Source organism: Anopheles coluzzii, chromosome 3 (assembly GCF_943734685.1).
Source record: "Anopheles coluzzii chromosome 3, AcolN3, whole genome shotgun sequence".
NCBI classification, from domain to species: domain Eukaryota; kingdom Metazoa; phylum Arthropoda; class Insecta; order Diptera; family Culicidae; genus Anopheles; species Anopheles coluzzii.
Window position 1 is genome coordinate 94,275,050 of NC_064671.1, and position 14,692 is coordinate 94,289,741.

Here is a 14,692-nt window from a genome sequence, read left to right on the forward strand (position 1 = left end):
GAAAGTAAACTCATCATTCGTTGTTACTGCGATTGGGGAGTGAGAGTTTCCCGGATGGAGTGTTCCCACAGCATGCCGGTCTCCCGGATGAGGGCGTCTTTGTGTTCCTTTCCGAATTTCTGTCGTTTTCGATACTTCCGCCCGGTGTCATGTACGGCAGGTAAGAGAGTTTACATCTGGCTAAGAACGCGGAAGAAACTACCAGCATGTCTTGGGCACGTTTTCGGTAGCGCGGAACAGGCTTTAAAAGCCGCGCCCGCCAATAGGGTTGTGAATTTTGGAAAACAAATTGACGGGCCTGTGCTTTCATTCTTCTACCAAGTCTCTTTGGGTGTATGTGTGCATGTGAGAATGAAATTTGATGCACGCCTGAAGTGTGTTGCGGTCTGGAAGGGTGTTGTAAAATTCATACCATCTCAGCATTAAGGTGGTCTGCTCCTTGCGGTCGTGTGCTTCAGCATCCTTCAGAAATCGATAATGTTACACCGCTCGCAGCCCATATCACAGCACACTGGTGGCGGAAGGTACCGCCATCAGTCGGGCGTAACGCGGAAGGAAACCCATCGCAGGAACGATGATGAGTGGAATGTGAAAATTCGATTTTCTTGCCGCAGGCGATTCACCCACATCAACAGGGAGTCAAGTACAGGTGTGCGGGATGAAGCGGGTTCATTTTTACTGTATTTCTGGCTTTCTATACGAAGAAGCTTTTCAAAACTGTTCACTCACTCATATCATACCTTGCTTTTCCGGGAAATTCTACTAGAAATTCCTGTACGTTACGCGGTTGCGAGGATGGCGAATATTTTTCGCGCCATTCCGTTCATCGGCACTGTTTAATGTTGCCCGTGACTCTTCTGGTAGGATGTTGTTCAAATTTCACTCACTAATTGAATCATCGAAGCTTCTTTTCAGCTCGTCCCAAAGCGGGAACGGTTCAGACTGAAGGAAAGGCTCCATTGTACCCTAAAGAAGGAGGGAGGTCGAAAACGGGAGCGAGCAAAAGGGTACACAGCTTGTACCGTTTGCTAGAGCTCGGTTGATGGAAAGGTGACTTGTCAGTATTTCGTTTCGAGCTGAAGCACTTCAGCGAGAAGTTTCTCCTCAACCTGACATACAAGAAGAGCTGCACAGCGTACCGTTCGCGATCGTGTGTGGGTAAGGAACGAGAGTACAATAATAATACACGCTGTTAATACTTTCCATCAAACACCTGGAAGTCAATTGAATGGCGCGCGAAGAAGTGTGTTCCAAGTTTTGCTTCAAGGTGCCCCGTTTTTGTTCGTTATATTTAAGCCGATGTTTAATTATTACGTGCATACCTGCTGAAAAGGTTGAAAAGAATCATTTCTTCACCATCCTTTTCTACTGAAAAGAACCATACGGGGGCCAGTCTTTTTTCATCCTATTACTATATTATATAGCTCCTCTGCAATAATACTACTGCAGAAAAGTACCTTTTCCTGTTCATTCATAAACACGATGTGAAATAAAGCATAAATTCTTCTTTTACTAAAGGGCTACAGCACATTTACTGCAAATGAAAACTAATAAAGGAAGAGCTGAAAAAACATCATACTATCCCCTGAAGCAATGTGCTATGTAATTTATAATTCATCTGAAGGAAACCTTTTTAAACGATTTCCCGGATACCAGTATTCGTGAAACAGTACTGTCGGTTTTTTGTTAGGGAAATAACAACCTTTTTATAGCTACATGTTTGCATTCGTCTCGCTCCTAGCAGCAAGTAATGAAGATTTAAAATCTGTAGAACATATTACATTGCCTAATACCTACAGCTAAAGGGTTCACATAAATCATTACTGCTTGGCCCCGGTCGCCGACGCCTGCTGGTATTAGAAGAATAATTAAGCTACCCAGCAAGTGGTTCTTATGCCGTGACAGGTTTTGCAATTTCCACGACAATGCAACCACCGCAGTAAAAGCCACCTGAGACAAATCACACATTCGAAACCCACAGTCCTTCTGCCAAAATCAACCAATGTACGGTAGAGCGGGCTTTGTTCTAGCAAAACCGGAATGCAAGGGAAGGGACCAACGCACGACGAGTGTGATTTAATTTATGATCTAGAGTTCCATCCCATCACAGGCTATTGTGGCTAGGATCAGAATCGGAGAAGAAGACCCTGCAGCCGCCTTTTGCCACCATTCCATTGTTGGTGGGTGCTGAAAGTTTGCACCCAACCAAGCTCGGCAACTTCATGTAGATCCTCTTACAACTTCTTCCAAAAAGTCGGCGAGAGTGGTACAGCCATGCCACGCACACACCGAGGAGGGTTTTTATTGGATCCTCTTTTGTCTCCCCTTTGGCGTGGAACTATTCGGCAGCTCGGTGCGCGGGTCTGGCGAGAGAAGGCCGCATACCAGTCCGCCCTCGGTGAGTGAAGTTCAGGGCAATTCGCACATATATCATCATGCAGATTCCGCCCCAAATAGAGTGTATCAAATGGCAACGCCGGCATCGTCGTACCTGTCTCGTACTCGCAATCTTTTTTTTACATTCTTCTCCCACCTCTATTGTGAAACGGTTGGCCGGATCGTCCACTCCTCCGAGCATCATTTCCACACCTATAAGAGCGTTCGTTCCGTTCTGCCCAGCTCGTGTTCCTTGACGGTTTCAATTGTCTTGAGGATGAGTGGGCAGATTCAGTTGAACGCTATCAAGTGGAGTCTCCTTTCAGCAGCGTGTAAAAGAAGCTTCTATCGCTTGCAAAAGTCAAGCTTTCCGAGCTTGGAAGCTGTCACTTTCAGTGCTCCAATAGGTTAAAGCACCTCGCAGCAAGAGTACGTGTTTGTGTGAGCGTGTTTGGCGCTGGGGAGAGGACGAGCTGCGGAAATTCGCAAGAGTCGCCTCTAATTTGGGACACTCTACAAGGTATGGCGAGCGAGACCACCTTTCTCGTGTGGCTCACAGCGCGTTCGCGGTAGGTTCTATTCTTTCCTGGCTTGCCCCGCTCTTTATAGACCATTCTTTCATCGTCAGCCTGGCTCGGCTCGTTCTATCGTAGCGACAGTGACAATCACTTCCGTGTCACGGACAGGTATCGCCGACACGTAGCGAAAGCATAAACGATTCACCGTATCACCACCAAAGCCAAAGCAAGAAGAAAAGTGGGGCGCGTGTATGGTGAGGATACCTACTTTTCCAGAAACGTACGGTCGGGCAATGATTCTCAGGGCAGAAGCGCAAAATGACGCCAAATCCATCCCCCTCCCGCATGTGGAATGGTTGTCGTCGTTTAGGGCGGTCGTACCATGGGGAAATCACGCATCTACAACAGGCCACGCTTGGGGAGTGGGTCGGTACAACGGACTACACGGACTCCTCTCCACCCCGTTAGGCAATGGAGCGTTTTATTTCATTTCGAGACGCACACCTTGGGTAAGAAATGACGTCGACGACGACCAAGACGAAGACGACGCTGATCTCTTGAGACATACATGGGATAAATCACGATGATGAATATTCCTCCCCATTCAGTCGAGTACTTGCACGATTTGCAGCACTGTTTATCCCCGCTATGGGTTGCCCAAGCTCGGAGGATATAGCTTCTGTGACAGCTGCTGGATGGCATTGATGTCGTGCACGCGCGGGAAGGCTGATGGTGAAACCAGTGGAGGTTTCCGATTCAGCTGCTCGTCTAACTACAAGTGAGCTGTTATACATATTTTACCCGCAAAGTGTTTTTCATTGACTGATTGCCTGCTTACGGGACTGGTCCAAACACGAGCTTTTTGTTGTTTCTTGTGCGCCTTGTTTACATTTACTGCAATCAGCGCATGATTTACGTCGAACCCTACGGGCCGGTAAAAGGATCGGCTCTGTCCGGCAGTGTCTTAAATATGATATCCCAGCAATCTACACTCTCCATGTCGTTCCATCCTTGCAGAAATTTCGCTAAGACGCACAGGCTTTGCGAGCTCCATAAGAATGATCCTGCAAGATAATTGATGAACCTTTTTGCCATTCGCCTTCATCCGGTCTACGGCAATGGCATGGTTGAGATGTTTCGTGGTCTTCGTAGTTATCTTGGAGCAACCGTGTGGGCCCGCTTTAAGGACCGAACTCACACCTTCCGGCCAGTGGCGATACATATCGCACTCACAATCACCGTGTCGGCTCAAGTTGGAAAGCCTTTTTGTGTAGCTCTAGTCTGCCGAACTGACCGACACCACCATGTAAGACTGAGGCTCTCCGGAGGGAAATACTTGCTTCGGTTGTTTGTTCTGGATCGAGTTAGAAAAAAGCCCTCCTTTATCTCCGAGCTCAGAGCTGTTGCGATGGGGGTCAATTGCTTGGTTTGATGTAGCACAGGTTAAATTATTTGCATATTTTACCCACACACACACACATACCTAGTACTTTTTTGCTGCAAGACAAGAAGGGAATTTCCTTCTTTTTTCGCTAGTGAAGCTGGGAAAAGGACCAGTACGCATCTAATTCTTCATGAACCGCAATTATTCACTTTGTGGCTTTTTGGGTCCATTTGCAGGTATTAGTCATTTTCAAGAAAATTCTATCATGTAACTGTATGCTGCGCGTGTTGTGAATGATATTTTTTTAATCTTTTTCTGCATATGTTTGTCTTATAATTTCAACAACTCTCCAAGTCTGTAAAATAAATCGCCTTAAATACAGTTAAATCTAACACTTCCATGCAAAAACACATAATTTAAATTTACAAATCTCTCTCGCGTTGCCGCTAAAGCTTCTACCAAGCGACGGACATTTTACGTTTTCGTCATTCACTTTCATCACCATCACATTTTAAGACTCTGAAGTGATCCAATTTAAAGCCATTTGCTGTGCAGCAGCAGCAACAACGGTAGCAACACCAAAACAGAAAAGCAACGCGGTTTTATTTACGAAAACCTTCGATGGTGACGACAACGACAATTGAGCAGATGTGCTCCAGCGTAAATTAATGCACAAGCATCCATTTATGGCACTGTTTTGTCACAAAAGCTCCAGGAGCACGCACCACACACACACACACACTCACATGGGCTTTCTCCGTTTTTATCGCTCGCTGTACTCAGTTTGCAGTTTTTTGTTGCGACAACAAAATAGAAACACGGTTTAATTAATGATACCCGAAGCGCAAGCCCAGGAGTTTGTGGCACCAATCGTGATGCCGCTGTCTTTTCCGCTCAACAACCGTCAACCAACATCACTTACTGCTGCGGTATGAGCAGCACACATAAAAACAAAAACATAATACACATCCACCTCCTGCAACTGCAAAGTGAGTTCAATTCCCAGCAGGAAGGTCCCTAGCACTACTGGTAGAGGGATGAAGCGCGCGATTTTTATTTTCCTGCAGCACGCATCTCCGGCGTGGCGTGAAAAATATTTTAAAAATTCCCCCCCTACTTCACCTCACATCAGCTCTCTGAAGGATGTTGCTACTACCACTACCACTACTACTATTGGCTGCCTCCACTACAGAACTGGAAACAATGATGATTGTTCACGTACCGCTGAAGCATCACAACCGCACGCATCAGAGTGAAGCATCGATTGAGTGGAATCGAGTGCCGGCATAATGGAGCGCTCGGTCGGGGCCGACAGTGATGGATTAAATTCGATCTACCGGAAGCATGCCGTTCCGACACCGGAGCACCCGCCTGAGTGTTGCAGAAGTGCAAAAAAACACACACACCCACACACACTCATAGGGAGCAAGCTTTGCTGCTTTTTTGTACTATTATGCTTTGGTGTGTTCCTTTTGCGATCCGGTCGATGTCAATCGATGCCCTTTTTGTTGCTTTTGTTTGGGGAGATTTATTCGTAAATAATACATTTTCATGGGGGAAAGTTATGCTTTTCCGTTTAAATATATTCAATTAGTTTTAAAAATGCAGCTTTTCAATAGTTTATTATATATTTGGTCCAGCATGGCATCGACGTTACTTATCAATTTAAAGAACCCATCTTTTGGAATTTCTTACTTCCACTCCCTCTTCAGCAATCCCTTAGTCGAACCAAGCAACAAATGGAAAGTTAAGTAAGATATTGGAGCATTATACTAGCACACAAATACCCTCCGTGCCATATTGCTGAATGTGAATGCTTGCAGGCGTGCAACCAAAAGGGACAATATTTCCATTTCTAATACCTCGAGCAAAGCGAAAAAAAACCCTTTCAGCTCTGCTTCATGTCGTCCGCACAAGCGAGCCTCCGAGTGAAGAAACATGAAAGGTGCCACTCGGGTCAAAAGGACCGTACCGAAGTCGGGAGCATTGGGACAACTGTTTTCAAATAGCCCAACGGTGGTAAAAACAATTTCTAGCCCGCCCGACCGCCCAGATCTGAACCGTGCCGAAAGAAAAGCCGTTTCTATTAACCTTTGTTCACGGTGGCGACGCGTTATCTTTCAATCGGGCAGCGGTTCGGTATCCACCTCGGTAACGAGCCACTGCCCGAATGTGCACAGAAAGATGCGAAAGCAGCAACACTAAAATGCTATCTTCCTTTTTTTGTCTAATGAGCGAGCGTGCCCTTGTGCTGGCGTAAGGAAAGCGTGAAAACGAATGAAGAAAGAAAGAAAAAAGGTGAACGCTTTCCCTCAAGCAATTGGATTGGATCGGGATGGGACAGCTTCTCTCTTTTCTATGCCCACCCCGATTTCCTCCTACTCGAGCTTTCCTTGAATTACGCGGTATACGGGCACCAGCAAAGAGGATATCTTTGAAAGACAGAGAACACACGCCGTGGTGAAATCGTACCGGCATCGCCCAAAAACTGCCCATCGCCCGCTGCTCCGTTTGTCTGTGTTGTTTCTGTATTAATTTGTCAGTGTCGTTTTTCCTTTGTTTTTCATCGCCCCTCAGCGACCTCCCACTCAGTGTTTCGCTTTTGTGTAACCGAATTCCGGAACACTTCGGGTGGCCATTACTCTTATGGGAGGAAGGAGATGACCATTCTTGGGTGACAACATGGCAAAGTGCAGATCGAGAGGAGTGAGCGTGAGAGAAAGAGAAAGTGAAAGGGAGCCAGAAAGAAAAGTTGCCTACTAGGGCAAGCAACCGCAGTGAAGCGGACCAAAGCTTTTCTCTTGCGTGTTGCGCAGTGTCCTTCGCTCCTTTCGCCCCCTGTCTTGGCCCTGAATTTTCCCACCGGCGGCGTTGAATCGTGTCCTTCAAGCGTGCCCGGCTTTTCTCTATTAGGGTTTTGGGAAATAATTGGGCATTTTTTCTCCCTCGCTTTCTTTAGCGTCCTCCTGTTACTTGGGTGTTTTCTTCCTTTTGTTCTCTGAAAAGAAGCCATCATACGAGACGCGCTAGTGTTGCGCTTAAAAGTCGGCGTAAACAAGCAATTTGTTGTGTCACTTTCCGGGGTCATCTTATCGGACTAGTGGACCCTTTTTTTTTGGGGGGGGGGGGGGGGGGGGGTGGAAGGTTGTTGATTTTTTTCTAGCCAAAGGGGAAAATAAAATTTGTATGCTTTATCTGGGAACCACACAAAAGCGACCAACCGAACCTGAGCGTATTAGGGCATTGTTTCAGAGAGCTTTTGTTAAAAGGGCCATACGTGCTGTGAAAGGACTGTAGATAAAATTATGTGCTGAGCATACTTTCTTAAGAGTTTGAAACAACAAAAACTACAACCAAGATGTGAGAAGAATAAAGTCCTTTTAAGAAAAAATCCAAAAAAAATTAGCTCTTTAAAAAAAAAACACCGTAGACGAGCATGAATTTACCTACAAAATGGTGCCATCTGCCCAGAAAGATGTAAATGCATATTTGATCAAAGAGCATTTCCCTTTGCCCAACACACTGTCCTAACTGAAATGACTCTCTTTTTGGAATTACGACAAAGCTATACTCATATTTACATCGTTCTCATAATATGAGGAAATAGTTATTACATCTATTTTAGAATCAGCCAAAAACCCATTATTAAACTACCCATGCATGTTAGAAATGCTCCGGAATGCACTCAAGAACAAAACCACCAGCACCTGCAAACGCCTGTAGAAAGGAAACGATACGAACGATGTTGGTAGGTCACTGCTTCCCACGCCCGTACTGCCTTGTGGGCACGTTGGCGAACGTTAATGTGGCTCGCCATTATTACAGCACTAAACAATTTCCCATACAGATGGTGGAATGGGGAGCTTTTTCGAGGATCACGAGAAATACCAAGTAGATGTAGGTCGTCTTAAAATTGCTTCCGTGCTATTTGCCTTCCAGTTCTTGTTATTTTACCAGGTGCAACGAGCATACCTCCCATTCACGCTACTAATGTTTTGAGGCGAAGTTTTGCAAAACCAAACTGGTGTAGTAGCCTTGCGATCTTTGTGGAAATACGTTACTTGCAATATACAACCACATTTGCAAACGGTGGGTGTTATTCAACCACAGAAGGGAGGTTGGTTGTTTGGTCTGATAGAACTGCTGCTCTTAGCTTGGCCATTTCGATGAACACATACCTATCAAGTGTTTTCTTAGGCCCTTGCAACAGACTGTGCAGTTGAGGAACGGGAGCACACCGGTACAGCACTGACGATAAACAGCAGTGGTAGAGTTTACGAAATAAATCTTCGCAGCAATGCACTAAAATGCACCAGAAAATGTTGTAACTAAAATTGCAATTGCTTTCAAAATGATTCACCAATAATTTTGAGCATATAAGTTTTCCTTTAAGTTTGATTTCAAGTAAGCCACTCGTGTTTAACGTGTTGTTATCAGAATATTATTTTTAAATACACTCTTATATTTTGCTGTCAAATGGTCTCCTAAGTCACTTAAGGCTTTTCCGACAAACCATTGGTTGTTTCTATCCATACCGTACTTGGTGAATGTTAAGAACAGATCAATCCATCATTCAGTAGCCATAGACGCAAAAAGCGAAGAGTCTTATATGAAGAATAGCCATACCTTGCTCCAATGTTCTGCGTAATATTTTCATCTGTCAACTCTGTTGAAGGATGTTCAACATTTTCCGTCCGAGAATCGGATTTACTTGCGTTCAATGCAAAACACTAGAATAGCAACAGAACACCGAACAATACTCCTGTGACAAACACTCTAGAGGTCTAGAGCTTAAGCCTTGCTAGCAAATAGATTTTACAGTACAAGCAGAAGCTCAGCTTCAGAGTTGCGTTGAAAGGTAAAGTATTCTCCTCTCTGGAGCGATGCTATTTTCAAGAGGTTTTCTCGAGTTTCTGCGAAGGTTACATAAAAAAAAACTCAGACTACCTTGTTGAACGATGCTACTGTAGCTTCTCAAGCAGGATCAAGTTGTAACATGAAACTTGCTCCAGAAGTTGCCAGTAAATCCTCCCTGGTTTCGTATACCGCTCTCTTCGACCAGTATTCCGGTTTTAATGTGCTCGTTTAATGACAAATATCTGTCCGGAAAACAATAGCACAACCGATGCCATGGTCACCACATTACGCTCCTCTGCAGTATTCAAACGAGTGCAAAACAGTGCCGCAGTATCGCACCGCAACCCTCGATGCAATAACTCAAAGTTCTCCGTTGGCATGCCGTCGGGCACACTCACCGCACCAGATCAGACGAAATGAATCGATTCATGGATTAGAAAATAGAAACCATACACTGCTCACTTACAACCGATTCTAATAATATTGTGGTGTAATTGAAAACTGACTCAGCTGTGTTCGATCCGTACCGAGGCTAGGACCGTACCGTGCCGACGCACACCAGAGCCTTGCATAGCATTTGCACTTCTAACGATTCTCTAGATGCTTTCCCTCTTTTTCTTCGTCGACGAAGCTGCATTCCCACAAGCACAAGTGCATGTTGCTTTCCTGTGCCATCACCGCACAGAAGCAACATGCAAATGAAAATGACCTCATGTAAAGGCATTAAATAACTGCAAACTTTCTGCCCTGGACCTGGGTTGGTCCACCAGTGACACTACTCCTACCACACCTCACCGTTTTTCCTGCCATCCTCCAAGCGCTCTAATTGCCGGGCACATAAATTCTGCAACATGATCTGTAGTGAGAAGTTCATTTATTTCACGTCGGCATAGATAAGCACCCGTAAGCTGCCCTGCCATTGAATGGAAGATGTATTTCATGGCTATGTTTGCACTAAATGATTGGTATAAACGCTTGTTGTTTGGTGTGTTTGGACAGTTTAACCCGTAAGAACGGAAGACTCCCCATGGAGAGCAGGTACCAGCGTTATGCGGGACTGCAGACAAAATGATAAAGTGCGTTGCTATTTGACAAAGCATTCAACAACATCAGGGTATGGTAAATAAAAGCTCAATACTGCTTCAAAACGTTTAATGGATGGATAGAACGAGCTGCCAGCTGTTTGACGGCATGATCGATGTTTATTTATTTGCTGTTTATTGATTTGTTTGGTTTCAAAATATAAATTGAAACAATGGGTCCCGTGAGCATAGCTATGTAGTAATTTTAGTAATATTTTCAGTAGAATACATTACCTTTTCTTGTTCTAATGGCCTACTTGTACCAACAAAAAAACCGGTCCAAAACACCATTTTAATGAAACGTACCTCACCTTCTCAGTATACACGATGTTTGAGAGTTTTTTAACGAGTTACACACATCATTAGTCATGCAGCTCGCCCTCGATCTAGCACACGTTTAATTTAACTTTTCCTCTCCATGTCCATACATTTGGAACAGCGAGAGGAGCGTAAAAAGTAAAAGTGAAAACTTTACCTTTGTACAAACTTTGCCCATCCCAGAGTGGTGCACAAAAGTGTTTTCCTTCCCTACACACAACGTGTGCCTTTTTTTCTTCTCAAAGACAGCTATTAGGGTGCAAAAAGCTCTCATTAATGTAAGTTGGATTGCGGGGCGGAAAAAAGAACTTCAAAAAATGAAGTAAACGGATACTCCTCTGCGTGACGGTAGAGACGTTGAAGGATAACACCCACCGGGATGAGGACGGTGACTCTTCAAAAGTCCCTTGCTCTTCATCCTCCCTCAATTTGAGCTCTAACGAGTACAGCGATAATTTGGAGCTTTTGCGCTTCAGTTTTGCTTTGTAGAGTTTTGTTGGTCGTTTTTTTATCCACTACACATTATACACCGCACGGATTAGACCGCTTTCATGTGTAAATTTCCAATGTACATGAAAATCCTGCTTACACAAAAACACGATACAGGTTAGAGAACATCCCTGACCCGAAGCAAATAAGAGCCTTTAACATGTTTGAGGCAACAACGCAAAAAAGGAACATAATCTTCAAACAGTCGAAAATGAGTTCAGCAACACAGCATAGCGACCATGGTTAAATAGAAGAACGCCAACAAGGGAAGGAAAGCATGGTACACTTATCTCCGATTTTACAGTGCCATGAACATTTACGTTGGGAGCACAGTACATGTGGCACAGAGGGCATGTGTAGTCCGCGCTGCATTGTTCGAATATGATGCACCTCCATTCCCGTTACAGTACGCCGAATGGGGCGTTTAGCAAAGAGAGCAAGTGCAAAAGGTCACTGTGCTTTATTCATGTGATAATCTAGCGTTCACACATTTTTAACTCCGTGGCGGTGTAATATTCCCGGGGACGGAGGGTGCTGATCTCGAGAGTGGGTTAAAAAATAGAGTGCTTTTTCTTAAAAACGAGCTCGTTTCTGCTGCGGAAAGCTGTTTTAAAACGGGCGAAGACAGTGGCAAGGACGAAATAAATAATGCTAACGATCATCACCAAGCTCATCATCATCAATTCCACAGCGAGCTAAAATGAACGCTCCTTCAGTAAATGTACCTTCACCAGCCGCTTCTATTGACCGCATCCGCACTGCTACACACAAAACGCATACGTCGCCCAGCCTCTCATAAGCCGCTGCTAATAGCACACACAGTAAGCTGACTTCGTCGTAGTCAGCATCCTTTTTTTATGGCAAAAACAAACTGCTGCTCTAATTTACTGGCCCGAATGCTCTTGTATACTAGCTTTTCGTTCCGCGTAAACCAACGACCTAGAGCCGAGCCGCTCGCTAGCGTGGTCAGTGATGAAGAAAAGGGTTGATAAAGCTTCCCACTTCCGCTACATCGCCCAGCATTTACCGAGAGCTTATCGTTCGATCCCGGGGCGTTCTGGGTCCATTCTCCGCCAAATACACACACATTTAACATAATTCTTTCTCCTCCATTCATCGCTCTGATGGTCTCTTCTTTCTGTTTTTTTTTCAGTAAAATTTCTGCGTGAAGTCACACCCTACTTCCGGAAGGCAAGCATCATCTCCGAGGTGGGCTGGGAACTGCAGCGAGCCTTCCTGTGTCCGCTCGGCCCGAACGCGTCCTCACCGCCCGGCGTTGCCCCGCGCAGTCCGCCCCGTGCCGATACGCGTTACATTCCCCTGCAGCTTACCCATTTGGCCCGTAACCTCAAATACCACGATCCCGGTAAGTCAAGAGATACACAGTTTTTGAGCGCCTAGTGGAAGTGGTAGCGATACTGTAATTGAGCACATTTCATTCCACAGCAAAAAAGGTTACGTGGTTAGAAGTTTGCAAAATTGGCACACAAAAAAATATATCAAAAAGCAGTCTATTTATAACAAGCTCTAGCTCATCGGAACGAATGAATGTAATAGTAAATATTCACAACCGGTGCGGCGGTTTCCCCCTGCCTGCTCTTACCTCTTCCAGTTGGTCCGAAACAAGTTCCGAGAGCGGTTTACATTTGCGCTAGTTGAAATGAACCATTATAAATATTTATTGCTACTTACGGCATTCCAATGCATCTGGATGCCTGATTCGAAATAGCATCTGCCGTGACTGTTCATCCAGAAAGCAGACACAGTTTGGCTCGGTCTTCCAGATGCTGGGAGTTTTAGTTTCAATAATTCTACGAAATGTAGATAGCAACAACAAAAAACCCAACTGACCCCGTTCGTTTTGTGTGAGCAGTCGGATTCAGCCCCCTCACCAGCAGCTTTCGGTGTTGCTTCCTTCCTTCCTTCCTTCCTACTGGAAACTATGGCCATCTTCGCAATGACTACCATTACCTCCTTTTTCCGGTCGAGCAACAGCTTGGCACTAAAGAACGAAGCTTTAGTGCAGCTTTATCTTACCAGCGAGTGATTTTGTGCAATGTTCATAGAGTCATCGACCATCCAGCACTACTACCGCAGCATCTCCCATCCGAGGCACATTGCCGGAGGACAGAGGAGAGTAGCTTTTTTATACCCCCTTCACCCACTCCACCCTTCCCCGCCGACCTTTCAACCGAGACGATGGCAAGCAAGAAGCGATGCGCCTGCAAGACTTCTGTTTCATTCCCATAAATATTGCATGGTTCTGAAGTTTGTCAGCTAATTGAGGACTGTCCGTATGAAGACGGCAATTCTTCCTGGCCAGTTCCCAGCTGCTCATCACAAATGTCAACGTTTGCAACTGTCGCCCGTATTCGTCTGTGCATGTGTGTGTGTGTGTATGTGTGTATGTGTGTGTGTGTAGATAGCTTCATACCGGCACCGACTGAATGCAATCACTTCTGCACCAACTGCAGTCATTATGCAGCTATGCAGTGTCACTTTATGCCACCGACCGCTTTTTCCCCTAGGCCCACAAACACACACACATTCAGAAGGTCGGAAATGAAACTGCATCGCTGCTGGCGTTCCTCTCGAACTGCTGCACAGAGCATCATGACCAGCGATAGCTTAAGGATTATGTATGGGATTTTATTTTCGTGCACATTTGCTCGCTCCTGCCCGAGATGACTCACATTTTACCCTTGAAGGCATCTTCTTTCTCTTTCTTTTTCTTCTGTCTCTTTCTTGTGTGTTTGTGTCTGTTCATGATCGCCCATCCAAACAGACCTTTCATTTCGATTTCGCTTGTTATTTTGCTTAATGATACACTTCGGTTCTTTTGAGGCAAAGAAAAAAAAAACTAAGGCAATTTTGAATCTTTCTCCGTAACTTTCCCAGGGTGCTTGGAAATTTCTCCTTGTGAGAAGCAGTTTCCGGGTGATGGTTCCAGTGACTGCTCCCTTCTATCAACTGTAACTTACCCCCTCCTTCTCCCACACATACACACACACTCTCGTGTACGGGGAGCCGAATTCGATCACAAAGTTTCGGGCAAGTTATTTTATGGTCCAGTAAAAGACATCAGCATTGTCAGCAGGATAGTCCATTCGAGCGGATTTTTGCATCGATTGAACCACATAGCAAGTCTGCATCCGTTTTCTGCTCTGCTTCACAAACATGTCTGGCGTGCTTGCACTTCATCCCTTGCCCGGGATTCAAACATTTTCGCTGACCAAGAGCTGAATCTAATTTTTCAAACTACCCATTTGCTTCGAGTCCCACGTGGAAAAAAGGAAACGCAAAAAAACTATAGTAATCAAACTCCCACTCAGTCGCAATCTTGTTTTTTTTTTGTGAACCGATCTTACCGAGCTCGATTCCGATGATAAAGTTTCCTTGCTTTGCCGGTTGTTTATTTACTCTTGGAATTGGCTTCTATGTGTGTGCTTATTTGCATACAAATCACACAACATGTAGGGAAGAAGGTCGGGGAAGAAGTTTGCGTCTGACGGATCTCTTTTTACCCCTGGATGAATAACGCTTGTGGTCTGCTTTTAGGTAATTTGCAATAAGTAAGAAAGTAACTTGTACAAAGAAATCCTTGTGAAGCGATTTTTAGTGCAACCCTTTGCATAAATGAGCTTCAGGTTTTTTTTTGTGTTTTTTCA

The 14,692-nt window shown here is 44.9% G+C and overlaps 1 protein-coding gene across 5 annotated transcripts in view; it reads left to right on the forward strand.

Annotated features, from left to right (window-relative positions):
• Positions 1 to 14,692, forward strand: part of LOC120955532 (beta-1-syntrophin) — a 100,108-nt gene that overhangs the window by 62,410 nt on the left and 23,006 nt on the right. For all 5 annotated transcript variants that reach the window (XM_040376485.2, XM_040376486.2, XM_040376490.2 and 2 more), the window contains exon 6: positions 12,178 to 12,390. In XM_040376485.2, coding sequence (XP_040232419.2) covers positions 12,178 to 12,390 — 213 coding nt within the window. The remainder of the gene's footprint in view (positions 1 to 12,177; positions 12,391 to 14,692) is intronic.